A 27,744-nucleotide genomic window follows, 5' to 3' on the forward strand; every position below is an offset into this window, starting at 1 on the left:
TGGAAACTAATTTGACAATAAACTATTTGTAAAAAAAAAAAAAAAAGAATTCATGACAGTGCTCACATTCAATATTTTCTTATTGCTAACACATTTCTTGATTATCTTATACTTCAAGTAGCTTCCCACTTCTAACATAAATCTTACTTTAAAGTAAAGAACTCCACATAAGTTTATCTGCCTAACTATAACATGTGGTCTAAAAATTAGACCAGAGGGCAGGAAGGTGCAAGCACTTAATGACAAAAGAAAAGGAGTAAGAGAGACATGTGATGGCACCATACTTGATATAACTTTTACATTTGCTCTGGTTCTATACCTCCAGCCTAAGTCCTCTTTAAGGTTCCACAGAAGAGTCTTCTAACACCGTAGGAGGAAGTACTTTGTGATCTCTACCTAACCAAGGGTGATGACAGATGGAAAAGGTGAGCAGGAGTGTCTCTTCTTTGAATTTCATTTCCTCTCGTCTACAACAAATATTCCAGATTCTCTAGTATGACTTTGTATTTAGACATTTCTAAATGCTTATGAGAAAGATGGTTAAAGACTTCAGAAGAAACCATGTTCCTTTTAAATATTTCTATGCTTACTTTACACTCATTCTTAGAGTAAAATTTTTTAAGATAGTTTCAAATCATTAACAATATAGCATAACAGCAGTAGAGACTATTTTGGCTCTTAAAATATAAGTGAACAATTTTAGAACATATGAATGTACACAGCTTGATGAAGAGATTAGTATACAATCCAGATATTATTTTTTTCTGTGAGAAGAGATAAGATGACAACTAAAGCAATCAAATTATTCTTTCAACTAGCTTGCTATTTCTTGAGATTAACATCTGTAGCCTTTGAGTGCTCATTATATCTAAATAGATGTGGAAATAAAAAGAAGTGGTATTGTCCTGGAAACTGTTATAATCAAAGCAATAATAAAACCTTTTTGGATAACTGAATTTTTATTTCCTTAATAGCTTCTGTCAGTGAAAACATGCTTAAAGATTATAAACTGAGGAAGATAAGGAATCAATATAATTCAAAAGAAAAATGAAATGTTCATGTGTTATAAAATATGTACCTACCTTTGTGGAATGTAGAACATATGTTGGGGAGGCGGTTTATAGAGAACTCCTTCATACACAGGCCAGAGCCCACTTAAAATTCTGAAGAGAGAACTTTTTCCACAACCATTGGGACCAGTTATCAAAAGATGCATTCCTTCTTGTACCTAGAGTAAGAAACAGAATTACACACTGCAATATTTAAAAGTGATTTCATTTGGCAGTATTTAAAAGCGATTCATTCTTTAAAAATTTTCAAACACATGATAACCTAGGACTGGCAAGGATTAAAAAAAATATCAGACTGAGAACATCAAATTTGGCTTTGACTTTTCTCTGATGCTAAAAGCATGATAAAAGAATCCAACTTCAAGCGAAATGGATCTTCTTGGAATGGGCACTGGATTTCCAAAATTTTAATTGAGGTCCTGTCATCAGATACTATACACATGTAGAAACGTAGCCACATGGAAGATAAGGAAGTATAAAATTTTAAATTAACATATATTAAATTTGACTTTATATTAATATTTGGCTAAATTTATACTGAATTCAAATACAACTTTGTTGTATTTGTCAGTTGGAATTATTAGCTATAAAGCAAAGTTTATTCTAAGATCCAGATGTGTAGTTTAATTTTCTACTTCAGCAGTCTGAAATGTTACACAATCACAAAAGCTCATCAGAGAGATGAAATGATTCTAATTCTGTTTTGTTCACAGATGGAGAAAATACATTTACCAAGCCAAGAAAGAGGAAAGCAAGAAGACTGTAATTTAGTTTTATGTCTAGGAATAGATTAAAACACATACATATATATATATAAATCACAGACACACACACACACATCACAAGTTATTTATCCATTATCAATTGGATGCTTCTCTTTAGAATCTTCCATCTTATTTATCATTTAAATTTAAACAGTTAAGTTTCATGAGTTCCCATTCCACCCAATAGGATCAGGGATTTGTTTTACTGTGGTATTTAAAAGGTATTGTAAAAAACAAGGAAAAAGAGCACTTAAAATTTTGCTCTAAAACACTGATAACGTTTCCAGTAACAAATGATATTTTGTAATCAGTGATTAAAAGGTGAATACAGCATAGGGGGTGCCTGGGTGGCTCAGTTGGTTAAGCATGCAACTTTCACCTAGGTCATGATCTCGCCAGTCCCGAGTTCAAGCCCTATGTCAGGCTCTATGCTGTTAGCTCAGAGCCTGGAGCTGTTTAGATTCTGTGTCTCCCTCTCTCTCTCTCTGCCCCTCCCCCACCCGCATTCTGTCTCTATCTCTCAAAAATAAATAAACATTAAATTTTTTTTTTAAAGTGAATAGAGCATCAACGTATGAGAGACAGAAATCTACTGTAGGCTTGTAGATATAGTTTTGTATAAAATGGACACAAATATCTAAGTATCAATGATATAGAATGTGTCATATTTAAAACTCAACGATGAAGGAGCACTTGGGTGGCTCAGTCTGTTAAAGGCCTGACTCTTGATTTTGGCTCGGGTCATAATCTCACAGTTTTTGAGATTGAGCACTGAGACTCTGTGCTGTTAGCCTGTGCAGAGCCAACTTGAAATTCTCTCTCCCTATCTCTCTGCCCTTCCCCCCACCAAAATAAATAAACAAACTTAAAAACAAAACACAAAAACTCAAAGGTGGAAAAACACTATATTACTTGCATTATGTCAGTATAAGGGATCACTTCCATGTCTACACATTGTGTGTAACATAAATTGGAATCTTTTTGTTGAAAGAAGGTGGTGGGAAGAGGAAGGAAGGGAAGGAAAAACGAAGGCTTGAGAAGGAAGTGAAGATAAAGGGGCCAGGGATATATATACAATAAGTATATGTAAAGGGGAGAAAAAGGTTCAGATTTATATTCTGTCTAAATAATTGGACATTTCCTTAGTAAGAGTGAATATTTACCATGTGCCAGGCCTTTTTCCAGGCACAAGGGATACAGGGCTACCCAAGACAAATTTCTGTTCTCATAGAACTTATATCCCAATGGGAAAGATGGCAGGAAACATGTGAACAAAAATTAAGTAGTGATAAATACTTTTTATAATGGCAAAAGAAGAAAGATGTGTGTGGGAAAGATGGTAGCATTGTGGGGTGGGTGGAGTGTGTGTGTGTGTGTGCGCGCACGCGCAAGGAGGGGGTTGCTTCTTTTGAATGGGAGGTCAGGAAAATCCTTTTTGAGAAGGTAACATTTAGGCTGAGCCTGTGTGACAAGAAACAGCCAATCAGAGCTGGAGAAAGAACATTTCAGGCACTGAAGGCAGCTACCACTGGACGTAAGACAGGAGTGAGCTTGAGTCTAAACGTTTTACTATAGATATTTTGTCTCCCTAATTGTAGCCAACTGAAAAGCTATTTTGATAGAATAAAGTTTGAAGAAAATCCTGGGAAGAACCCAGAAAGAACTAATTTTGTGATTTGCTGTGCTCTTTCACTAGAGAGAGGGTTAAGGAAGTTTAATTTTGTAAAAGCATGAATACTTCCCAAATGATGTTTTTAAAGGTATGTGGCATGGCAAAAGGCATATTCAAAAAATATTTTCATAGCATCATTCTCTGTTAGGAATTCTCAGAAATTTAACACACTTGAGTCATAATAGAAGCCTTTTCTACATTGGTATTATTTTATTGGTGTAAGTTTTCTTTTGTTAAATAAATAGTGTGAAGCAAAAATAATTCCCACATTCATTGAATTTTCCTTACCAAATAGCTAATTCCACAATGCTAACAAAAGGATAAGAACATTTTCCTCTAGAAACCTGTTTGTCAATGTGTACATAGGAAACAGAATTTTTATTATATTTGAGGGATCTGACACTTTTTAAATTAAACTCCCTGAATAAACAAAGCCAATTATCATAAAGTATAGTATATTAACATATATATTTGTAGAACTTCAAAATTCATGACATTTCCTTAGATTCAGTATTTTTAAATTCATTTTATATAAAAAATAAACTGAGTCCTGAATTTTTTTTACAGAAAGAGTGTGATGTGTCCACAATAACATAGTTAGGAGGCGGTATAATTCAAGACCCTTAATACTATTTAATAAATGGAACAACAAGAATTGATACTATAAAACCTAACCTGACAAATTCTGTGTAACAAGTCATAAATTATAAATTGCTAAACCATTAATAAATAATTAAACATTCTATATATGTCTCTTCAAATATTTTATTTCAAGTCTACTTAAGACTATGGTGCATTATTAGCACCTAATTGGTACTCATATCAGATCCAAAAAATTAAATCATTCTGTAAGTCTATAAATAGAAAAATAAAGCCTAACCAAATTGAAGGTTAAATACAATTTCTCAGGCACCTGGGTGGCTTAGGTGATTAAGCGTCCAACTCTTGATTTCAGCTCAGGTCATGATCCCAGAGTCGTTGGAGTAAGCTCTAAGTCAGGCTCTGTGCTGAATGTGGAGCCTGCTTTAGATTCTCTCTCTGCCCCTCCCGTACTCATTCTCTCTCTCAAAACAAACACAATTTCTCTTATATTAACACAGAATTTCCCCATTTTCAGTACTCATCATCTTCCAGCATCCTTATTCATTGGCAAGCACATCTTTAATAATTAAACCTAGACTGAGGTCCATGCCAAAATCATTAGTATGTGTATTGTCATGTTTGTAATTCTGTTACCAAGTCCAATCATGTCTTTGTAAATTTAGATGCCTTCATTGTAGTCATTAATGCTTATCAGTAAATTATTGTGTACTTGAATTCAAAAATGTTTGTTTAAATTTTACAATGCTTTAAATTAGGGCCTCAGGTTTATTGAGCAATTTTTACTTTTTGGTTTTTGTTATCAAGACATAGAACAATAAATAACAACTCTTAATCTCAACAAAATTAAAAACTAAAATCCAATCCATGAATCTTCTGATTATTTTTTGCTAATAGAAGATGTGATTATTGGAAATATAAATTATATTTAGAGAATATATAATAGCAGAAGTAAATTTGCTAATGACCTCTTCCTTATATTTTAGTAAATATATTCAACATAGTCTTGTATATTTTGAGTAATCCCTATAAGGAAAAAATTAAAATTTATTTCCAGATATTAATTTCTGAGGAATTTTTGTATTGTTCCCAAAATTTACCTTGTATGGGCCCTCAGTGCACTGAGAAATTTTGATTTTCACCCCGGTAAAAAAAGCAGTAGAAATCAAATTTCTCTTTCTCTTTGCTTTCTGAGGAACTGCTTCTGTAACTGAGCCACTATGCATACCTTTCTTGATTTCCCCTCCTTTCCATATGCTCCTCCAAGAATTTAACATAAGGTACATGAATTCTGAGTTGTTTTGTATTAGTGTGATGGCAACAATCAGAAGATTCTTGAATATCATCTTACTTTGAAGTTTAGCCTGGAAGCCACCACTTCTCCCGTTGGTGTAATTATGGGAACATTTTCACAAATAATTCCATGATCCACATCAATAACTCTTCCTAAAAGTTAAGGAATAGTTTAAGTTATAAAAGCTATTATATATTGTATCTACATCTAAAAAAAAAAAGGTTGAATGTAAATTTGGACATTCTCACGCATATATTTGGAAAATATTTCTCAGAAACATCACTGTACAATAATCTAATGTCAACATCATAATGACAACATAATGAGATAAACTCTATCTGATATAACCCAGCTATATTCTTTACAATTGCTTATTTCATTAAATTAAGCTTCCCTACAGAAAAAAGAAAACAACACAGTGCTGCAATATGGGAATTAAGATGTGGAATAACACAATTTTTTAAAAATGACAATTAAACTTAAGTTTAAAAACATAGATTAATGAGGAACAATAAAATGTTAGCTCTAATTCTGAATTTAAAAGCAAAGAATTCATTCTGCCATATGTTCAATTTCTAAAAATAGTTCTAGAAATTTGTGCTAAATAAAATAGCGTAAATTTTTTATGGTAATGTTAGTCACCACTCCTCAAATTGTGACACTAACCTTAGAAATAATTGTCTAAATAAGTAAATATTACCTCTTGGTAACTAATAAAGGAGATCTTCTAAAAAGTTTTGTTCTGTTGATAAACATTTCAAAATAGGAAAACGTAAAACATTTGCTTTAATACCTTTGATTTCCAGTGTGTCACTGAGGGGCAATTCTATGTCAACTCCATTCTTGCTATGGTTTTCAGACTCTTGCATGACAGCAGCTCTCTTATAAATGCCTCTTTTTACTTCATCAAAGACCCAAAACATATTATACACTCNAGAGATCTTCTAAAAAGTTTTGTTCTGTTGATAAAGTAAACATTTCAAAATAGGAAAACGTAAAACATTTGCTTTAATACCTTTGATTTCCAGTGTGTCACTGAGGGGCAATTCTATGTCAACTCCATTCTTGCTATGGTTTTCAGACTCTTGCATGACAGCAGCTCTCTTATAAATGCCTCTTTTTACTTCATCAAAGACCCAAAACATATTATACACTCGAGCAGTATAGCCTGCTAATTCTGTGATCTAAAATCAACACAGAGACAAAATAGAGTTAATATACTCCAGATAGTCTTTTAAATAAATATGTGATCTATTAGCTTCTTGATTTAATGTTGAGGATCTTATTTCATCATACATGAAAAAATAATACATTGATAACTATAAAAAGTACCAGTTAAAGGCAGCAAAATAACAAAGTGTCAATGTAAATTTGATTGGAGTTATAAAACCCATAAAAAATTATTCAAGTCAGGGTTCAAAATAAAAATGTAAAGATTTCAGAATGTTAGTGAAGCTTAAAGATATTTCAGTCAAATTTCTGATTTGGCTCCTATTTACATGACAAATTTTACTTCCAGAAAATTAGAAATTTTGCGAATAGCTTAATGTCATTCAATGAAATAACAATCCTTTGTTTTGATATCTTTTTTTAAAATGGAAGATTTTAAATATAAGAAAAATATGGGTTTTTTTTCCTTATTGTGCAATGAATGTTTCTGAGTCAAATTGATTGTCAAAATTCCTAAGCTTTGCCAAAGAAAACACTGTCAGAAGATATCAATACTGGAAGTGAGCTGAGTGAAAAGCTTCAAATCCTTTTCAGTCCAAATCTCACAAACCAGCTTCTTTTCAAGCCAAACATGATTTACATGCCCAAAGAAAAACATTAAATCTGACTTTTATTCTGGGTGAGATTAAAAATGAGATAAATCTCTGTTTTAGTCCCTGAGGCTCAGTAAAATGGTATCTTGCTCTTACTTACTCTGCCAGTTGTCCAATTTAGGTTGAATCTCCTGCTGTTTTTCTATTAAAAGAGCACCTTGTTATCAGGGTAACGTGAAAGGTGATTCATCTCATGTCAAGACCATCTTTCTCAGTGAAAAGAAACGCACAAAAGCCATTCCCTTATGGGAATATTTACTAGGAAATTGGCACCAATAAGCAAGGCATGTCACTAATAAATTGTGGAATAACACCACAATGCTGACATTTGTGTAAGATTTATGTGTGTGCAAAGCCTAAGCCATAAATGAGTATGTGTAGTTATCAGTAGCCTTCCACTACAGGTCTCTACTGTATGAGAGGTCTGTATTTAGTACTTCAATTCTGTATATTAATGTTGTAACCATGTAAGCGGTAATTTCTAAAATGTTATCTAGAAGAATTCCTTGAGTTCCCAAGTGAAGGAAAACAGCTAAGAATTAACAACATACAGATTCAAAAGAAACTCAGGTAAATGTATTTGTATAGAGGAAAAAAATCCAAAACGAAATGTGCGGGTTAGAGAAAGGCAGGAGGCAGTGAGTTAATATACTAGGATGCAGAGTGGAGTGGGCAGAGTGAGAATATGACTGTTGACAAATCACTTTGGGATACAAGGCAGGGAGTTTGCCCTAGGACTCATTCTAGAAAGGAATCTTGTCTCCTCTGGAACCAGCAGAGAGAATGCATGGTGCTTGCATGTGTAAAATTCTTTAGACATGAACATACTATGATCCCAAGTATATTCAGGGAAAATTAAGCAAAATGAAATTATTTCTTGTATTGGATACAATATAGAAAAGACTAGTCAGTTTCTGTGAGTTATGTAGCAAAGTATTTTAATATGAGATGGGTAAATTTTTGATTTGTCATTTAATTTTAGTAAATGATTTATTACATCAAAAAACCTATCTTAAAAACTATATACGGATTATCAAAATTAGTATTTGGAAAAAAAAATTAAAGCTGAATTGTTTTGGTATGTGGCCCTAAACAATTGGTTTTACTTTTTTTTTTTTAAATTTTTTTTTTTTTTTTTTTATTTCTAGGAGAGAGAGAGAGACAGCGTGAGCAGGGGAGGGTCAGAGAGAGAGGGAGTCACAGACTCTGAAACAGGCTCCAGGCTCTGAGCTGGCAGTCAGCACAGAGCCCGACGCGGGGCTCGAACCCACGAACCGCGAGATCATGACCTAAGCGAAAGTCGGACGCTTAACGGACTAAGCCACCCAGGCGCCCCTGGTTTTACTTTTTAAAAAAAATCCATTTCAGTAAGTCAGTTGTTGAATGACATTGAAAACTTTTGTCAGTAAATCACAAACTTCATTACTCTTTTATATGGTCTATTCAAGGTTGATTTAATAGGCAGATAAATTTATAATATTGGTCTGGGGATTCATATTGATACAAAAGCCACAAGAGTAAATTAATGGTGAAAATGATTGGCCATGGGAATATTATATAATATCTGAAATAAATAATTTCTAATTTTAACCCTGTGATATCTGCAGGTTTATTATCATTCTTTCAGCAAGTATTTCTTGACCACATACAATATTCCAAGTATTAAAATGATTAGGAATGAAAGATGAGTAGATTGCTGCCTTCCACTCAGGGTATGGTGAGGAGATAGACAGCTGTCATGTGGTAAAGCACCAGATTTACTGGGACACGGAGAAGAAAGACCCAGACTCTGCAGGTAAGGTGGGGAAGAAGATGGAATCAGAAGAGAGTTTTTTACGTGATTGGTGAGGCTTGACTTGTCACAAAGGATGAGTAAAAGTTTGCAATGTATATAAATAATATTATCCACTAGCAGTGATTGAATTCCTAAATATGTGTTACTTTTATAATGATGATGATTTTTTTTAATGTCTATTTAGTTTTGAGAGAGAGACAAAGAGTGAGTGGGGGAGGGACAGAGAGAAAGAGAGGGAGACACAGAATCCAAAGCAGGCTCCAGGCTCCGAGCTGTCAGCAAAAGCCCCATGCAGGTTTCAAACTCAGGAACCATGAGATCATGACCTGAGCCAAAGCTTGGATGCTTACGTGACTGAGCCACCCAGGCACCCCTGTTGTTTTAAATATCCTACATATATTGACTCAACAACCCAACTTTCATTATCTCCACTTTACAGATGAAGAAACAAATACAGACAGGTTGAGGAACTTGATCAAGTTCACATAGTTTGTAAATACCAAAGCAACCTTTTAAATGTAAGTGCTCTGGTTCCAGAATCCATACCTAATTAGGCTTTTTAAAAATTTTTAAATAAATATGTCATATTAAGGGCATGTGTGTGGCTCAGCTGGTTGAGTGCCCCGCTCTTGATTTGGGCTCAGGTCATGATCTCACCGTTCTTGAGATCAAGCCCGCAAGTTGGGCTCCCACTGACAGGGCTGAGGCTGCTTGGGATTCTTGCTCTCCCTCTCTCTCTCTGCCACTCCTCTCCTGGTGCACTTACTTGCACTCTCTCTCAAAATAAACAAATAAACATTTTTTAAAAACCCAGAAGTACGGAATACTATACACCTCAAAAGGGGAGTTTCAATTGAGAGTGTAAGAATCAAAGAGTATTAACAACAAGACACTTGGGAATTACTGCCCTTTATCTTGATTATACTTTAGGAATTATTAGTGGAGAAAAGATGTTTCCAAAATGCTAAGTTTATCTGATAATTTACATTTTTCTTGATTTTCAAATATTTTGTTTTACTCAAATTGACAAGAAATGCCATGTACCTCTTTGTATGAAGACATAATCCTTTCAATAGCATCAGCTCCAGAGGCCAGTAAATTTCGAGCAGTAGTAAAAGCTTCTGTCCGTTCACTAACCATAGCTTGTTTTTGGCCATCCTCCAGATCTAAAAGCAAATTACAAAACTATTGAGTTTTTCAAGTAACTATTTTATTTGTACAAATGAAATGGGGACTAAAAAACCCACATGTAAATTTTTCATTAGTATCAGCAATTTTCTAGAAATTTAATGAATTACTGCAAATACAGTATTTATACCAGATTTTATTTAAAGCTTCCTTTTGTTTTACTATCTTTTTAGGAGAGAGTTAGAACAATGAAATTACCAATTAAGACTATTTTCATTTAGCATTTTTTCAACCCTTTCCCAATTCAACATTTTGCCCTTCTTATAGTTAGGCAATAAAATACCAGTGATTTGGCCAATAAACTACTAATAACTGGAATGTAAGCAAGTATTTCTAGTGTGGTTCCTTCAATAGAAATGCAGATTAGCTTATCTTCATAATCTAGACTCAGTTTATCTGTTTCACCCAAACTGTACCTACAGCATCTCAAACATACAATATTTCATTCACCCCAAACACAAAATTCTGTTTATCCTTTGGTATTTGCATATTCTATTTCTTCTGAAATGGTGTATATACCATTAGTATATATACTTAATATACATCCCTTCCTTTTTTGCCTAGCTCTTTCTTTAAGAAAGTCAACTCTTTAAGACATATTTCCCTTGAAACCCTCGTCTGCCTTTTCTAATTATAAGCTCCATAAGAGTCAAGGCTATTTTTTATTCTTTATTCCCAGTACTCACCAGAGTGTCCAGAACACAGTACATCTCAATGTGTATTAAATGCATGGATGAATAAATGAATAGATGGATGAACATCCTAAATTACTGTCAATGCAGAATTACGGTGAAGAGTAGGAGTTAGGCTAGGTTTGAATCAGCCTTTACTACTTATTGACAAATGGTGAGAGAAATAAAACAAGCCAATGATATTGTTCATGCCTATTTTCTCATGTGCAAATGAGGGAATTAATACTAGTATCTAAAATAATTGTATCTCAAAGGATTGCTGTGTGGTTTAAAGGTGAAATACAAATGAAGTATTAGCCTAATCCATGGCTTCTAATAAGTGCTCTAAATGTTAGCTGTTACTACTTTCTCTGGTTATTACTGCATGTGTACTCAATTTAGTCTTATTCTTCTAAATTATTCTCCCCAGTCATTACTTTAAACTTCCCATCAATAGGATTCTCAATATGGTTCCTCTATAAATTATCTCCAAAGTTCTAAATTAAATACTGTAAATTAATGAAAGATATATTAGAATGATATAAATAGTCATAGGCCCATTTTGATATATATTTCTCTACGGTTTATCTCAAAGGGTTTTTTTTTGTTTGTTTTTTGGTGTTTTTTTCCTACAACAGTCTAAATATACAAGTTGTGCCCTGCTAGCAGTACCAGATACTTTTACGTTTACTTGCTCATAAATAGCTCTAGCTGACTATGAAAGGGTTCTATGCATAAGGTAAAATTCACTCAGCAGATATTTACTAAACAACTAGATTGTAAGAAATTAGGCACAGTATTATAAGACATGCAAGGATAAATGTGATTTTTAGACTCTTTTCTTAGGGGGCTTAGTTTGGTAGGAGAGAGAAGACAAGTTCCTAAATAACTATGCAGGGCAGCCTATGACAAGAGTTAATGTGAGGTGTTTGGACAAGGCAAAAATCAGTTCTTCCTGCAAGACACAGGAAATGTTTCATGGAGGAGCAGACTGTGACAGAGGCCTTGAAGACTACATAGAATTAATAAATCACAAGCACAGCATAAGTAATGGCACAGAGAAGGGAAATTTCAAGCAATGCCAATTGGATGATACATAGCCTGCTCAGGTCACAGTATGGGTGTTGTCAGGCACAGATTTCACTTGAATATCAGAATCATCATGTATTCCTGGAGACATTTTATAATAATCCAATATGGTCCCTCCTGGCCCTACTGTTAACCGCTGCTCCATAGAACTACTGTTAGTTCTCTTGAAGTTAGAGTCCTTGAAGAATGTGAAAAGAAAGGCAATAAGTGCTGTTAGAAGTGAGGAGTGAAGGATGTGACTGGATAACTAGACTGGGAACAGAATGTAGATATTTTTAACACATTTAAATGTGTGGTAAACTTTAGATAGCCACAAAAAAAAATTATGGAAGGATTCTCAGCAAGCTACCACAATAATGAATTGCTATTCCGTTAACATTCTAAGAACAGTTTTGGCTCATAGAGAATCTGGCTGATGATCTAAAATAATTATGGAGTTTTATGAATTTGGGTTAAAAGGGGTTTGAGTAGCAGCTTTCATCAACAGTCTCTGTTAAGAAGGAAAAACACTAGCACAGATGGACTTGTGCTTGAAATGACATGGTACTTTCCATGTTGCTTTGGCAGATTAGTGCTTACTGGGTTTTCTTCATGCTTTTAGCAACAAAATTACAAATAGCTGTGGACAGATTTCATTTCACTTTTATTCTATTGGTTGTTTTTTGGCAGGTACGATGAGGACTGTGCCAGTAGTATGTGTCATGCATACAACAGCCAATTGCATAACTTCTATGAAAAAGCCAAATTCTCTAGTGTCAGAATATAAATTCATGACCTAAGGCACTCACGTATTTTGTATCATAGGTCATTCTATTTTCCTCACCAAATAGTTTAAATATTTTGTCAAATATTTCTCATTTAAGGATGTAATATTTAACATTGTATCTGCTCAGTTTAGTGCAATCTTTCAGCTCTGCTAATAAAAAGTATATATTGAAAGATGATAACATCTGTTGTTATTCACTGGAAAGATGAGAAAAAATTTAAAAACTAAGGTTATGTCATGATGCACTTGTCAAAACCCCTACACTGTACAATGCAAAGAATAAACCCTAAGTAAACTTCAGTTAATAATGTGTGCATATTGGTTCATCAGTTGTAACAAATGTATCACACAAATACAGGATGTAAATAATAGGGAAAGCTGTGAGGGAAAGGAGATATTTATTTGGAACTCTTTGTCCTTTCTGCTCAATTTTTCTGTAGATCTAAAACTGCTCAAAGAAAATCAAGTCTCTTAACTTAGTTAAGTAGGCTTCATGTCCAGCATAGAGCCTCAAAGGAGGGCTTGAACTCACAAACCTGAGATCCAGACCGGAGCTGAGATCAAGAATCAGATGCTTAACTGGCTGAGTCACGGAGGCACCCGAAGTCTATTAATTTTTTAAAAATTAAAAATGTATGTTATTCCTCTGTACTTTTTTCTCTGGACTTATAATTTGAGTTTATTTCACTTCATTTGCAGTTTATCTTTATCACATTGAGAAATCTCAGCAAAATCTTATGGTCTTTCCCTGCTTCACACTGTATATAAAGATCAATTCTAATTGGGTTGAAGATTTCAATGTGAAATGAAAAACCAAGAAATTTCTAGAAGATAAAATAGAATATCTTCATGGCCTTGGATTAGGCAAATATTTCTTGAATAGGACATAAAACCACTAACCACACATAAAAATGATTGATAAACCGAACTGCTAAAATTATGAACTTCTCTTATACACTGTTAAGAGACTGAAAATGTTAAGAATAGAGTGGGGAAAGATATAAGATTGTGTAAGTGTATGTCTGACAAAAGTCACATTATACAGTACATAAGAGCTTTTACAAATCAATAAGAAAACAGATAAGCCAATTTAAAAGTGAGCAAAAAACGTACTGACACTTCATAAGAAAAGCTATCTGGGGCACCTGGGTGGCTCAGTTGGTTAGGCGTCCGACTTCGTCTCAGGTCATGATCTCATGGTTTGTGAGACTGAGTCCTGTGTCGGACTCTGTGCTCACAGCTCAAAGCCTGGAGCCTGCTTCAGATTCTGTCTCCCTCGCTCTCTGCCCCTCCCCCACTCGTGCTTACTCTCACTCTCTCTCTCAAAAATAAATATTAAAAAGTTTTTTTAAGAAAAGCTATCCAAAAAAAGCTATTCAAATGGCTGATAAACAAATAAAAAGTGCTTAATCTCATTAGTCATTAGAGAAATGCAAGTTAAAGGCCACCATGATTTATCACTATGCCTAAAATGAAAAAGACTGACATCAAACATTGACAAAGATGTGGAAGCAACTAGCAATCTCCTGTGTACTGTATGATACTATTTATACAAGGTTCAAACCCAGCAAACAGTAATGAATGGTCAGTAGAATAATAACCTTTACTGAGGCATACTGGGAACAGGAGTAAGTAGGGATGGGGACAGTGGGCTGAAGATGGGAATAAAACTGGAAAGGAGCATGGGGAATTCTGGGATGCAGGTGAGTTTCTATTTCTTGTGAGTGGTAATGATGTATATGTGTTAACTTTGTGTCAGTTCACTGAGTAGTACACTAATGACTGTGTCCTTTATTGCATGTATGCTATACTTTAAAAATTATAGCTATGTAATAGGCATAGCTAATTACAGCTAAAAAGTATGTCTTTCATATGTTTTGATAATTACTGTTACAATAAATTAGTCAACAGGAGAGGAATTAGATCCAAATTGACCCATAATATAAAATTATATTCCAGTAATTCGACATTAGAATATGAGACCTAACACAGCAGGAGTTATAAGTATGATTTTGTTGGAGGTACACTTTAAGAATAAAAATCATCACCCATGTTACTAGGTGATGATAGAGTTTAGTTCCATTCTTAAGAGAGTGTCTGTTGGTTACTACTTCTGATGTGTACCTTACGCTAGCAGACCACCAATAGGCAGATACTATTGGTAGTGCTAGTGGCTTAGATGCTTTCTTCCCTGTTATATGCCTGTGAAAAGCCTGACAAGAGATACCTAAAGTAGCTTTCTTTGGCTTTGCCCAGAACTATTCTTGATATGAACAGAAGAAAAATGGCCTATGACATTAAAAAATTGAGATGATACCAGATGGCCAACAGACATATGAAAAGATGCTCAAAAATCACTCATCATGGAGAAAATGCAAGTCCAAACTATAATGAAATATCATGTCATACCTGTCAGAATGGCTAAAATCCAAAACACAAGAAACAAGTGTTGGCAAGGATGTGGAGAAAAAGGAACCCTCTTATACTATTGTTGGGAATGAAAACTTGTGCAGCCACAATGGACACCAGTATGGAGGTTTCTCAAAAACTTGAAAATAGAAGTACTCTATAACCCAGTAATCGTACTCCTGGGTATTTACCCAAAGAATACAAAGGAACTAATTCAAAAGGATACATGCCTTTCTATGTTTATAGCAGCATTATTTACAATAGCCAAATTGTGGAAGCAGCCCAAGTATCCATTGATTAATGACTGGATAAAGAAGATGTGGTATGTACACACAATGGAATACTATTCAGCCATAAGGAAAGAATGAAATCCTGCCATTTGTAACAATACAGATGGAGCTACAGTGTATAATGCAAAGCGAAATAAGACAGAGAAGGACAAATACCATATGATTTCACTCATATGTGGAATTTAAGAAATTAAACAAATGAGCAAAGGAAAAGAGAGAGAGAGAGAGAGAGAGAGAGAAACTAAGAAACAAACTCTTAACTATAGAGAACAAACTGATGGTTACCAGAGGGGAGGTAGATGGGAGTCATGGGTGAAATAGATGCTGGGGATTAAGGAGAGCGCTTGTCATAATAAGCCCTGGGTGAGGTATGGAACTGTTGAATCACAATAACGTACACCTGAAACTAATGTAACACTGTGTTTAACTACACCGGAAGTTAAAAGAAAAAAAATTGAGATGATGGCTCTCAGGTAACCATTTTCTTCATATCATTTCAATCTCTCTCTTGATACAAAATAAAGGGAGTAATATCCTCCAAAAAATAAAATAGAAAATATACATAATTAACTATATCAGTGTCTCTTTTCCAACCATTTGGTCACATGATTACTTAGTGTCAAACTGAGTTAAATCCTTTCTAGAGTGAGAGCCAATATAGTTAATATGGAGGCCACATGGAGAAGGGGGAAAGCACAGTGCACTAGGAATTATGAAGTGTCTTCCATCCTTAGTGTTTCCACTAGCCATCTGTGCGACCGTAGGCAATCTTGGGGCTCTGGAATAGATGATATGGAAGCTCCTCTTCTGATGTGAGAATGGCATGATTCCAGATGCAATTTTGTAATGGGAACTTGAAATAAACATGATCCTGTCCTTCACATAAGATTTCACTTAAAGTTGTAAGTAAATGGTATGCCAAAACTACTATAGAACTATTTTCCTTTTCTCCTCCAAAAAAAGAAAAAAAAGAAAAATTATGCATGCTCCTATACTTCTGATTTCCTAATCATTTTCAAACGCTTTGCTCCTTTAACTATGATAACCATGCCAGCCAACATCTATTGAGCATTTCTTATGAGGCAGGGACTATTCTAAGTTTTAAATATGTCAGTTTTAATCCTTGTAACAACCCTGCTATAATTTCCCCCATTTTGTAAATGAAAAAATTGAAGCACAAAAAAGTTAAATGATTTGCCCCTAGTCACAACCTTATTTAGTAAGCAAAAGAGCCAGCATTTGAACCCAGAAAAGCAAACTCCAGTGCCCACGTTATGAATATAATAAATATTAACAATTGCTTCTACCTAAGTTTTTACTATTTGCCAAGGACTGTTTCAAAGCACATTAAATACGTTATAGATAGTTTCATAACAATTCCGTAAGATACATATTCTTACCCCTATAGTTAACATGGGAAAATTGGGACATAGAAAGCTTATGTAACTTTCTCAAGGATGGATAAGTATTAAATAGCAGAGTCAAAATTTGAACAGTGGCCTGCTTCTTTCTTCAATCTATTCTCTTTCTTTTCTTTATTCTACATTTTCTCCTTTTCTCTTTGTCATTCCTCTCTTTTTATAAAAATTGATTTATTTATTTTGAGAGAGAAAGAGAGAATGCAAGTGAGTGAGAGAGGGGTAGAGAGAAGAAGAGAGAGAATACCAAGCAGGCTCTGTGCTGTCAGCATAGAGCCCAATACAGGGCTTGATCCCATGAACACTGAGATCATGACGTGAGTTGAAATCAAGAGCCAGATGCTTAACTGACTGAGACACCCAGGTACCCCTGCCATTCCTCTCTTATTCACCCATTTCTTTCCATGTGTTTTTGTCCTAAAATATACAGTACCATGGGCTTAATTCATCTCTAACATAAAGGGTAATGCAAGGCATAAGTGTAAATTAAGATTAAAGATAAGATTAGAACATAGGGTATGTAATTCCAAGACCTAAAGCCTCAAAGACATATCATTATCTAAAAAAAGTAAATAAATAGGGGCACCTGGATGGCTAAGTCAGTTAGGCATCCAACTTTGGCCCAGGTCATAACTCATAGTTCATGAGTTCGAGCCCTGTGTTGGGCTCTATGCTGACAGCTCAGAGTCTGGAGCCTGCTTCAGATTCTGTGTCTCCCTCTCTGACTATCCCCCACTCTCACTCTCAAAAATAGATAAATATTAAAATAAATAAATAAATAATTTTGTCTGAGTAAAATGGTAAACTAATATTTTCATGTATTAAATCATTGTAGGTCAAATATATTTAGTAAAAGTATACATATAAACATTATAAGTATACATACAGTAACTTTAGAAGTAACAGAAAATATTGAAACATACTCTTATAATGTTGACATATGATCTCATTTTTTTCTATTTAATCATCATATTGCTTCTCTTTGTATAAAATTTTCTTTTGAAAAGCTTTGAGGGGTGCCTGGGTGTCTCAGTCGGTTAAGCGTCCGACTTCGGCTCAGGTCACAATCTCACTGCCTGTGGGTTCAAGCCCCGCGTGGGGCAGAGCCTGAGCTGACAGCCAGCTCAGAGCCTGGAGTCTGTTTTGGATTCTGTGTCTCCCTCTCTCTCTGACCTGCCCCTGCTCATGCTGTCTCTCTCTCTCCTCTCTCTCTCTCTCTCTCGGAAATAAATAAAAAACATTAAAAAAGAAAGAAAGAAAGAAGCAGCTTTAAGGGGCTCCTGGATGCCCAATAGGTTAAGCGTCAGACTTCTGCTCAGGACATGATCTCACAGTTTGTGAGTTCAAGCCCCGCATTGGGCTCTGTGCTGACAGCTTGGAGCCTAGAGCCTGCTTTTGGTTCTGTGTCTCCTTCTCTCTCTGCCCCTCCCCCACTCATGCTCTGTCTCTCTCTGTCTGAAAACTAAAAAAGCTTTTAAAAATTTTGAAAAGAAGCTTTAAGAATTACTTTGTTTTTCTGCATAAATGTAATCATTATCATAATTTCTATTTAAAAATTTGATGTTTCTTTAGTTTAACAAAGTATTTTCAGAATTTATAGGATTTGTTACATCACCTATAAAAGTAAGGTTGTTGAATTCTTTGCATACATTGTTTACTTCTAACTGGTCTCTGTGGGGTTAATTTGTCACCATTAATAGCTGCACATTCTCTGTTCTTTGTTGAATACTCCAGGGTTTTCTAATAAGACCAATGCTTCTAAGGACTAACAGAACTACACCATCATCTTATTGGGGTTGTCTCTAATATGCATTATATATGAAACCTTAAAAATACCCATAAATTTAAAGAGACCCAATATATATATCTGATAATTTTATCAGTTTCTTAGTAAAACTAATCTTAAGACCATAGGTTTTTAAGTGTCTTTTTTCTCTAATACTCTTTTGAAATGTAATTATTTTATTTCATTACGGAAGGACTAAGTCTATAAATATTATTACTAACTATACCTTTTTCAATATAAACTTATTAAAATAATTTAAAAAAATAAAATTTTTAAATGGATAAAAGTCAGTTTCCTTAGCAGCCTAAATACACTGGCTATTAGATAGTTAAATTGTGGAACATATTTGTTATATGTATAGCACTCATCACAAGTAAATGACAAATCTTAATTTACCAAGTGAACAATTTTAGGTTAAGAATGACCCATATTTGACAAATATTTTTGTAAGAATTGGTTAAAGTATTGAAGCACTGTTTCAAAACATTTTTAAAAAGGTAATTTTGTACGTGTTTTTATTAGATGACTTCCAACAAATAACTATTGATTCTCAATTCTATACCAAAAATAACTTTAATACAGTTTGAATTACATTATTCTTAGTGTTGCCTTTTGTTTTCTATGTAATAATTTTCACCATGTATCAAAAACTTCAAGAGTATGCTATGTACTGTAAAAACATTTTACTAAAGGCTCACAATTCTCTCAAGTAGTCTTTCTGATTTTCATTTTATAGATGAGGAAATTGAGTTTAAGAATGTTTAATTTACATGACTAAGGATACAGACAAGAAGAGGGAAAGCCAACAGTTGTCTTACTAAAAGCCCATGCTTTTCTCTAGTGCCTTCAACACCAAGGCCAATTTTGGTCCAGTGATTTTTAAAGAGGAAGGGGAATATTTTATATCAGAGGGAGAGCAGAAAATGATGCTTCTTTAATTAATTCCCTACTGTCCCTGCCAATTACAACCCAAACTCCCACCTTAGGTATTATACAACATTTTAATGTTGTCCTTCTTGCCCTTATCTTTTTTACTTAATTCCAAAGGATGAAAATGTTGGTAGAAACCATTGAGATGGTGATAGAATAGAATTAGATGCCTGCATCTAGCCAATCCCTACTTTCACAATGCCACTAAATCATGCTACCTGGGAAATTATCTATATTACCTACAAGTAGAGAAGACCTTGTTCTATGGCATGAAGCACTCCTTGAAACAATATTCCTGGTTCTTTCATGTAGTCACACTTCTTCAAATCACAAGTCAGGGCTAATCCAGCTATAGAATATTTATAGACTAAATGTATAGGGTATGCAGAACTGAAGTTTATAACACATGGGGAGAACTTGTATTATATACTTTTTGAAGGTATTAATTTGCTTTGACTTTAAATGCAAATGAGGGAATCATTTTGTATTAGGCAGAATAATTAAAATTGCTCAAGGTCAGCTCCCAGAAATACTGCATCAGAGATCTCTGATATATCTCAGAACTAGAAAGGTGTTTTGAGACACTTCTTCTTCTTTTTTTTTTTTCATACTGCTGGTCTTATTACTGGATGTTGCCATTGTTTCTGACTAATAATGACTGTAGAATAATGACTGAATACACAGTTTCACTCACACAAAACCAGCAGTGACACCTTCAAGAGAAACAATCTTAAACATATACTTGAGATTGAGCATAAATGTCATTACCACCATCTGCAAAGCCAGTTGCAGTGATAATAGGTACAGCCACCATAATCAGTCCACTGCTGCTCCAAACATACTTCATCAAGAATTGCTCTATCATGATGTACCACAAACGTTTGGATAAAATGAGGTTCATTTGATCTGCTAAAGCTTTGTAACTTTTCTGGAGTTGCTTCATTTCTACCTATGGAGGGAAAAAGAATAAGAATTAGCCCAGAATGAGCTATAAAATGAAATGTTTGAGGACTTTTTAAAAAGATAAGTACATATTATTTTGTTTTACTTAGTATATTATTATCCATGATTCTAACAACCAATAAATATAGATCAGTATCAGAATTACTCATTATTTTTTAATTTTGGTCACACCTGTATTATTTAAAAAAAACATGATACTCAGTCAATAGAATATTAAGTATAAAATACATATAACAGATTTATAATTATTATTTCAAAATCATATATTTGGTATTAAAATTAAATCATATCCTGTAAGACATGACTACGCAATGTAAGAAACTTATATTTCTTGATCACACCAAAAATACCTAAAAATAAAGATGTGACACATATATGTGTAATTAGACTCCATTTTTGAACTAACTCAACTTACTGGATTTTGTTTTAAATTCAAGAAGCCTACAGCATGCTATAATTTACATCACTGAGTTCAATGATTCAAGAGGAATGATCGATCAGTATAATTAATATAATGCATGAGACCAATTTTCAAGTGGGAGTAGAAGTCCTAAATTTGCTTTAAAATTTCTTCTTCCGGTTGCTACTACTTTAGAAGTATTTTGATAATTGATGCTTCAAAATTATTGCTGCTTGGTAATTAAAATATCATTTTCAACTTTAGGATTCCTTAATATTTCATTTGTGAAGTCGTTTATGTTAAGATTTCAGATTCATCACCTTAAAAATTTCCATCATACTTAATATTCTGAAGTTACTTTAATGCACTGCCAGCTTATGTAATTAGGCTAACTATTTTAGGGATCTGCTTCATGTTGAAAATCTTTAATATTTAAAAATAACATTCTGTAACTCCTTTTCTCATCCTCATTTCTTCTCTAACCTTAGCTTTTCCCTGAAAGCTAGACAACATTTCACTTCAATGCCTCGTTTTACTTGTGTTAAAATATGGTACTGAACATCAACTAATAGTAATGCAAATGCAATTTGTGAGACACATTCTCCTGCGATTCTTAGGACTGAGGTCACTCCATTGACCAGACATGCAAAATTGTCAAACTTGTCTTTCATGTGAAAGCCTCCGGTTATTTTTCCCTTCTTGAAAAACAAAAGAACAACAAGAATACCATCCTAAATTTTCCATCGTAACGGAAATGTGTTTACTTAGTTCCCAAACAAATATTTTCTTCTAATGCTCTAGAACTAGTTAGAATTTAAGTTTTAAGAAAATGCTTTAGAGGTAATTCTGAGCATATTTGGGTAACTGAGGCTAAGCAGACTGTTTTTCAGATTGTTGGATATTTTATTCTTACGAAACTTTAGAAAAAGTTTGCACTCCATAGTTCTTTAACAGCTTGTAATTCTAAAAGGTAAGGGAGCATATACTTTTTAAAAAAATATAGTTTATTGTCAAGTTGGTTTCCATATAACACCCAGTGCTCATCCCAACAAGTGCCCTCCTCCATGCCCATCACCCCCCTTCCCGCACCCCCACCCCCATCAGTCCTCAGTTTGTTCTCAGCATTCAAGAGTCTCTCATGGTTTGCCTCCCACCCTCTCCCCAACTATTTTTCCCCTTTTCCTCCCCCATGGTCCTCTGTTAAGTACCTCCTAATCCTCCTATAAGTGGGGGAGCATATACTTCAATACAGGTTTAGACGTCATAGAAATCTAAAACGCTAAAGAAGTGGGTCCACCGAGAGCACAACAGATGGTATCTAGCACTGCAGTGGCAGCTGGAAAGTCTCACATTTCCCCCATCACCTTAATTTCTATCTTACCTTATGTCCTCTGTAAAAGGCAATTTCTTCAACATTGGCTATAATTCTGGAGTGCACATACCGCAAATAGCCTTTTCTGTGAGCTTCTTCAGCCACCAGTTTACCAAATTTGGGAGAGCAGGCTTTCAAAACTTTAGCAGTGGCATATACCACAAGTCCTGCCAATAGGGTGGGCCCAATTGGGCTCGCTCCTCTGGATGTAGCAGTCTGGATAAGCGTATAGGAGGTCAGGATTACATCTAAAATAGGCTTGGTCAGATTGGAGTACAAGTGAGCCACAGACTGGGAGAACATCATAATATCCTCAGTAAGAGACTGGTCAGGGTTTGCCAGCCTCCCATCCATATTGATCACCTTATAATAAGTCTGGTTTGTAAAATAGGTTTCATAGGCATGGTCTACCAGGCGAGTTCTGAAGGCCAAAGCCAATTTGCACTCCAGGTACCTTATTGCACTGTTAACAAAGGTGGCAGGGATGGCAATCATAAGCCACTTGATTAATTTGATGATGAAAGTCCGAGGCTTCTTTTCCACAATGCTTTTCACGATTTTTCCATCCAGACCAGCCACATAGATAGATAGAAAGGTTCTTGAGATTAGAGCCACTGAGTGAAGGCAGAGCCAGCCTGTTTCAGTGGTCACAAGTTTTGGAAAGAGAATTTTACGAAGTTCTAGTAGCTGTTTGAAAAAATCTGCATTCACTCCAGGACAAGGTTTTTTACAAGTGGTCTCGGTGCAATGCAGTATTTCTCTGTTCTCTGCAGCCGGGTAAACTGCTTCTTTTTTCTTCCTGTGGCCAGATTGCTTTAAACGCTTGCCAATGACGGGATAGAGTGTTTTCAGAGCATATGCCGCAGCCACCAGGCAGGCAGCCCTTTTAGCAGCACTCGATCTGGTCCATTTCACCCGATCAGCTGCTGCATTTAGCATATTTGTCATTTTCCTAGTTACCCAAACCGGCTTCAAACAGAATTGGTTTTAAAAGATCATGCTCCGCGGGAATCCCCAGCAAATGTTTCAGAAAGTCCTACAGCGTCCCATAATCTGCAGCATTTCTCCTCTTCTGTGTTTTTGTTTTTGTTTTTGTTTTAATTTTGTTCTGCTGTGACAGATGCAGCAGAGCTCAGACTCCACTGCATCTACGGGGATGAATCTCTCAGAAGCTCAAGCTGCACCAGGCTGCCTCAGGCTCCTCCCCCGCAGGCTCCCCATTGGCCGGGAGAGCGGTGGGACCTTGGAATCCTCGCTGCCTCTCTTTGAACCTTGAAAATGAGGAGAGAGCAAAACGAATTACATCCTTAAACAGGAGTTCAAAGAGTTAAATGTCTATTTTTGGAGAGGTCGAATCAGGGCAGCTGCTGGCGACGAAACCTGCCCTGGCTACTGAGCATGCTCGGCGTCACTTAGAAACCCACAGAAGTTTCAGGATATACGTCTCTTCTCTAAGGTTTTAGTGGATACCACAAGGGGAAGAGCAAAAAGAGAGAGAGATTTTCAAAAGCTAGAAAACGAGATGAGGGAGATGGAACGAGAGAAATGGAGGAGAGACGAGAGGGCAACAATAAAGTGTCCGAAAAGGGTATTGAATGCATCTAAAATGGAGAGAAAAGAAAGTGACAAGTGTGGAGGGCACTGAAAAAAACAAAGTATCAAATACTTAGATATGATCTTAGGTGCCGCTGCCCCTCCCCGTCATTTTATTTTTTTTCTGTGATTCCACATGAAATCCTAGAACCTATTAGACAAGTTGTAATTTGAGGATAGTCTTTTTTGTTTTGTTTTGTTTGTTTGTTTGGTAAATAGGAGGGAAGTCTTCTACAGTATAAAAAATAATTATTTGCTATACTCCCATCCCTATGTTTACTTGTCCTTATAATAAAATTCTTCCAACTCCATAACAGCTATTTTTAGCAATGGAGTATATTTATTTACAATGTGACTATGAAATAAATGACTGCAATGTTTCACTTCTTCCATCTCCTTCCTTGTGTCCTTTAGATAGTTGTTACTTGTAGGTATGTGGCTCTATAATCAAAAGTTAACCATCTGGGAATCCAACCCCAGTTAGATGGTAGAAATAATTTCTCCAGAACCTTACTTATTTTTAAGAGATTTTGTTTGTTTTGTGTTTTTCAAGCTTTTGTTTTGTTTGTTTTGTTTGGGCTTTGAGATAATCTCCTGGTTACTTCCCACTTCCATTTTTGTTATTTGATAAAAACTAAGAGCATTAAACAAATTCTCTACATCTCGAATGGAGGACTTAAACTGCTAAATAGTTAAGCAAAATTTTGCATATTTAAAGAATATAAAGGGCCTTTTTTAAGGTAAGGATGAGTATACTCTTGAATATGCAAAAACATTTTTTCTTCCCCATCCACCCCCATACACAACATACACACACATTTCTAGTCATCTGGAAGCCTGGGAAAATATGCATTAAATTAAAACAGCGGTTGGCAAATTACAACCCAAGCACTGAGCCAAATTTGGCCCCTGAGCCAAGCATAGTTTTCACATTTTAAAGTGGTCAAAATACATCAAAAGAAGATTAACATTTTGTGATGTGAGACTTTTATGAAGTGTTTATTTCAGCATCCAGAAATAAAGTTTTATTGGAATACAGTCACACCCATTTATTTATTGTTTATGGTTTTCAAGCTACAGTGACCGAATTGGGTAGATGAAACAGAGCCTAAATATTTACCATCTGGCCTCCTTCAGAAGTTCCCCAACCTTTGTGATAGAATATAAAGCCTGTCTCAGTGTTGACTGAACTTCATTATTCATTTTACTATGAGTAAAGAACTATTCTGACTTTTCTAAGTAACAGTATTCTTAAACTTTCCCCCACACCTATATTAATTCCAAGAGTCATTACAGGTCTCTTTTCATTTGTTTGCATTCAATTCAGCAAATTTACTAACACGTGAGAGGCAAAGTCATGCAAGTCTATTTGATAAGCTGGCCATATTGGCTGCATGATCATTTCATTAAGACTTTCTAAGTCTGCATGCAGAGATTGTAGTGTTACAGTGGTTATTTTCAACATCTTTTATTTCTAGTCTCACGCTTTTCATGTGTCAAAATAAGGCTGTCTTACATTTATAAATTTTAATTCTTTATGTCACATCTCCTGACTATGACAGGAGAAGTGAAGGGCCAGGGGTGTGACAGGGGATGTTCAGCGAGGCAGAATGCTACACAGAGTGATGTGTAGGTCAGAGAGCAGCTGGCAGTTGAGGCAAGTGACCTACATCACTGGAGGCCAAGCCATTGTGTAGAAGGAGTAGTGCAGGGGGAATCTAGAAGCATAGAACATTAGAGATCCAAATAGGTCCACACTTAATTGTAGGTAGATAAGTTTACCCAATGATATTGAGGCTAGGTACAGGAACAAGTTTTTAATGTCTGGAGTGAAAGACTAGGTATGAGGAAGATAAGATAGAAATTTGGTTGCTAGAATTGTGGTATAAGGAAGGTTGAAAGCCAGTTACTAGAACTGGGGAAAAGGTCAATGTGGGATTTGACTTGATGTTGAGGGCTTTAAGTACAGATCTAATGAAAACCGTTTAAATTCTACTCCCACGCTTGTATATATTCAAGAATACATACAAAACATATAAAACTATATGCTTTATAATAAAATATAAAACATCAGAAATGATTTTTATAATAAAGAGATCTACATGTAAATAACAACATATATTATAGATAATGTATATGTTGTATGTTTATATAGTAAATCACCAGCAAGTAAATAATTTTTAGTAATAAAGATAAATTAAGGTTTAAAATTTTAGATTGATTTCCTTTCAACAAATGCTAAGTAGTGTTTCATCTGTGCTGTATTCCTTTCTTGAATGGTTTCCTGACCCAAGAGATTACCTAATTGCTCTACTGGCCCTAAAATAGCACTGTGTTTGACTCATTATCTATTGATCATACTAGTCTTATTCATGTGAGGCATAAAACAACACTGAAGATGAGATCTTAGGTCAACATTTCAGCTGTTATAAATAACCACCTAATAACTAGTTCATAAGGAAATGTCTTTTGCTGTGAACGAAAAACCAGCAAACCATCTTCTTGTCTGAAGATGTGTCTCCTAGATTAATTTTTCCTTAGTGTAATTCACCACTTCTACTGCCTCCCTGTGACTGATTGGAAGGAAAGCAGTGACTTTAGTCAGGGAGAAGAAATGGCTATATCCAGCTCCCAGTTCTTGATTTTTCAATAAACTGGTCAGCCTCTCCTTTACTTCCTTTCACATGCATACCAAAAGTCAGTTAATCTTTTAGCAAGCTATTTTCCCTTTTAGTTAAGCTAGTCAATTTGTACCTGTTCAAAAATTGTTGAAAGTAAAAAAGGTTAATAATATTCTGCCTTGAGTATATGGTTTAGCTACTGAAAAACGACCAGCCTTACCATGTGGAAGATCAATTTGTTCTGAAATGCCATATTCACCTGGTCTAATTCAAACCAATAATAGATATACTTTGGTGAATTTTTATTATAAAAATTAGTATTTATATGATTAAACAAGATATCTACCCTGGGAGGTAATCCTATTTAAGTACTTATTCCCAATGACTTAATAGAAAATATATTGTATTTGAAATTATGAGATATTCCCTAGGTTAAATTCTGGAAAATAATCTTGACAATTGAGGAGGGGGTGGAAGCACTTTGTGCATTTTTGGGGGGCAAAAGATTTCTAGTTTCCAGCCAAAATATCATAGAGCAGTTTGTAAGATAAATGTTTTATGAGGATATACAAACATAACAGAAATGAACAGCAAAATCCAATTTTTATTTTGAGATTTTTTTTTTCCCGGTAAGAAGTTGTGAGGCTTTGGGCCTTTACAACTTAAAACAAAATTTTGATTACTCTCAGAAACTTATAAAATGTACCGAAGAGTAAATCACTACCGTACAATGTTCCTAATAAACAACCGTTTACCGAATAGTAAAACTGTATGTGAAAGATCTCTGAATACGGAGTGATAAGTGGGAATGCAAACATTTATCTTGAGGATTAGGGATCTTAGAACTTTGTCTTTGCCTTCTTTTTCTCCCCCCAAGTCTGGTCTTTGATCTGAAAAATCAGGCTGAGACCAATATAGAACTAAATGAAATTATGGTGGCGGTGGCTTGAAACACTACCCTGTGGCCACAGGCCGAAACTTCATTTACTTAGGCTTCCCTTGCCTGAGCGGTTAAAACTGCTGATTCCTCTTCCCTTAGGCGGACTGGCTGCTTTCCCACCGGGTCCCTTGCCGCCCTATCAGGCCACTGTCTCCGCAGAAACCGCAGAGGCTTTTGGGAGGCTAGGAAGAAGCCTGCCTGGGCGCAGAGGCTGTCGGGAGGCTGGGCCAGCGGCCTGGGGTGGGGGCGGGGCGGAAGGAGTCGGCTGAGGCTGAAGAGGGTGGCCGAGG

General features: G+C 35.2%; 1 protein-coding gene across 5 annotated transcripts in view; it reads right to left on the reverse strand.

Moving 5' to 3' along the window:
• ABCD2 (ATP binding cassette subfamily D member 2) overlaps window positions 1–23,248 on the reverse strand; it is a 61,269-nt gene extending 38,021 nt beyond the window's left edge. For 3 of the 5 annotated variants that reach the window (XM_077753541.1, XM_077753539.1, XM_077753540.1), the window contains exons 1-6: window positions 22,310–23,248; window positions 20,334–20,514; window positions 10,063–10,184; window positions 6,416–6,584; window positions 5,458–5,552; window positions 1,083–1,228 (exon numbers count right to left, since the gene is read on the reverse strand). In XM_077753541.1, coding sequence (XP_077609667.1) covers window positions 1,083–1,228; window positions 5,458–5,552; window positions 6,416–6,584; window positions 10,063–10,184; window positions 20,334–20,514; window positions 22,310–23,248 — 1,652 coding nt within the window. Of the gene's footprint in view, window positions 1–1,082; window positions 1,229–5,457; window positions 5,553–6,193; window positions 6,324–6,415; window positions 6,585–10,062; window positions 10,185–20,333; window positions 20,515–22,309 lie in introns of those variants that run through there. The other 2 variants (XM_077753542.1, XM_077753543.1) reach the window with 2 other exon arrangements.
• Between the last annotated feature and the right edge of the window lie 4,496 nt (window positions 23,249–27,744).

This window comes from Crocuta crocuta, unplaced genomic scaffold (assembly GCF_008692635.1).
Source record: "Crocuta crocuta isolate KB4526 unplaced genomic scaffold, BGI_CrCroc_1.0 scaffold30, whole genome shotgun sequence".
Taxonomy (NCBI): Eukaryota; Metazoa; Chordata; class Mammalia; order Carnivora; family Hyaenidae; genus Crocuta; species Crocuta crocuta.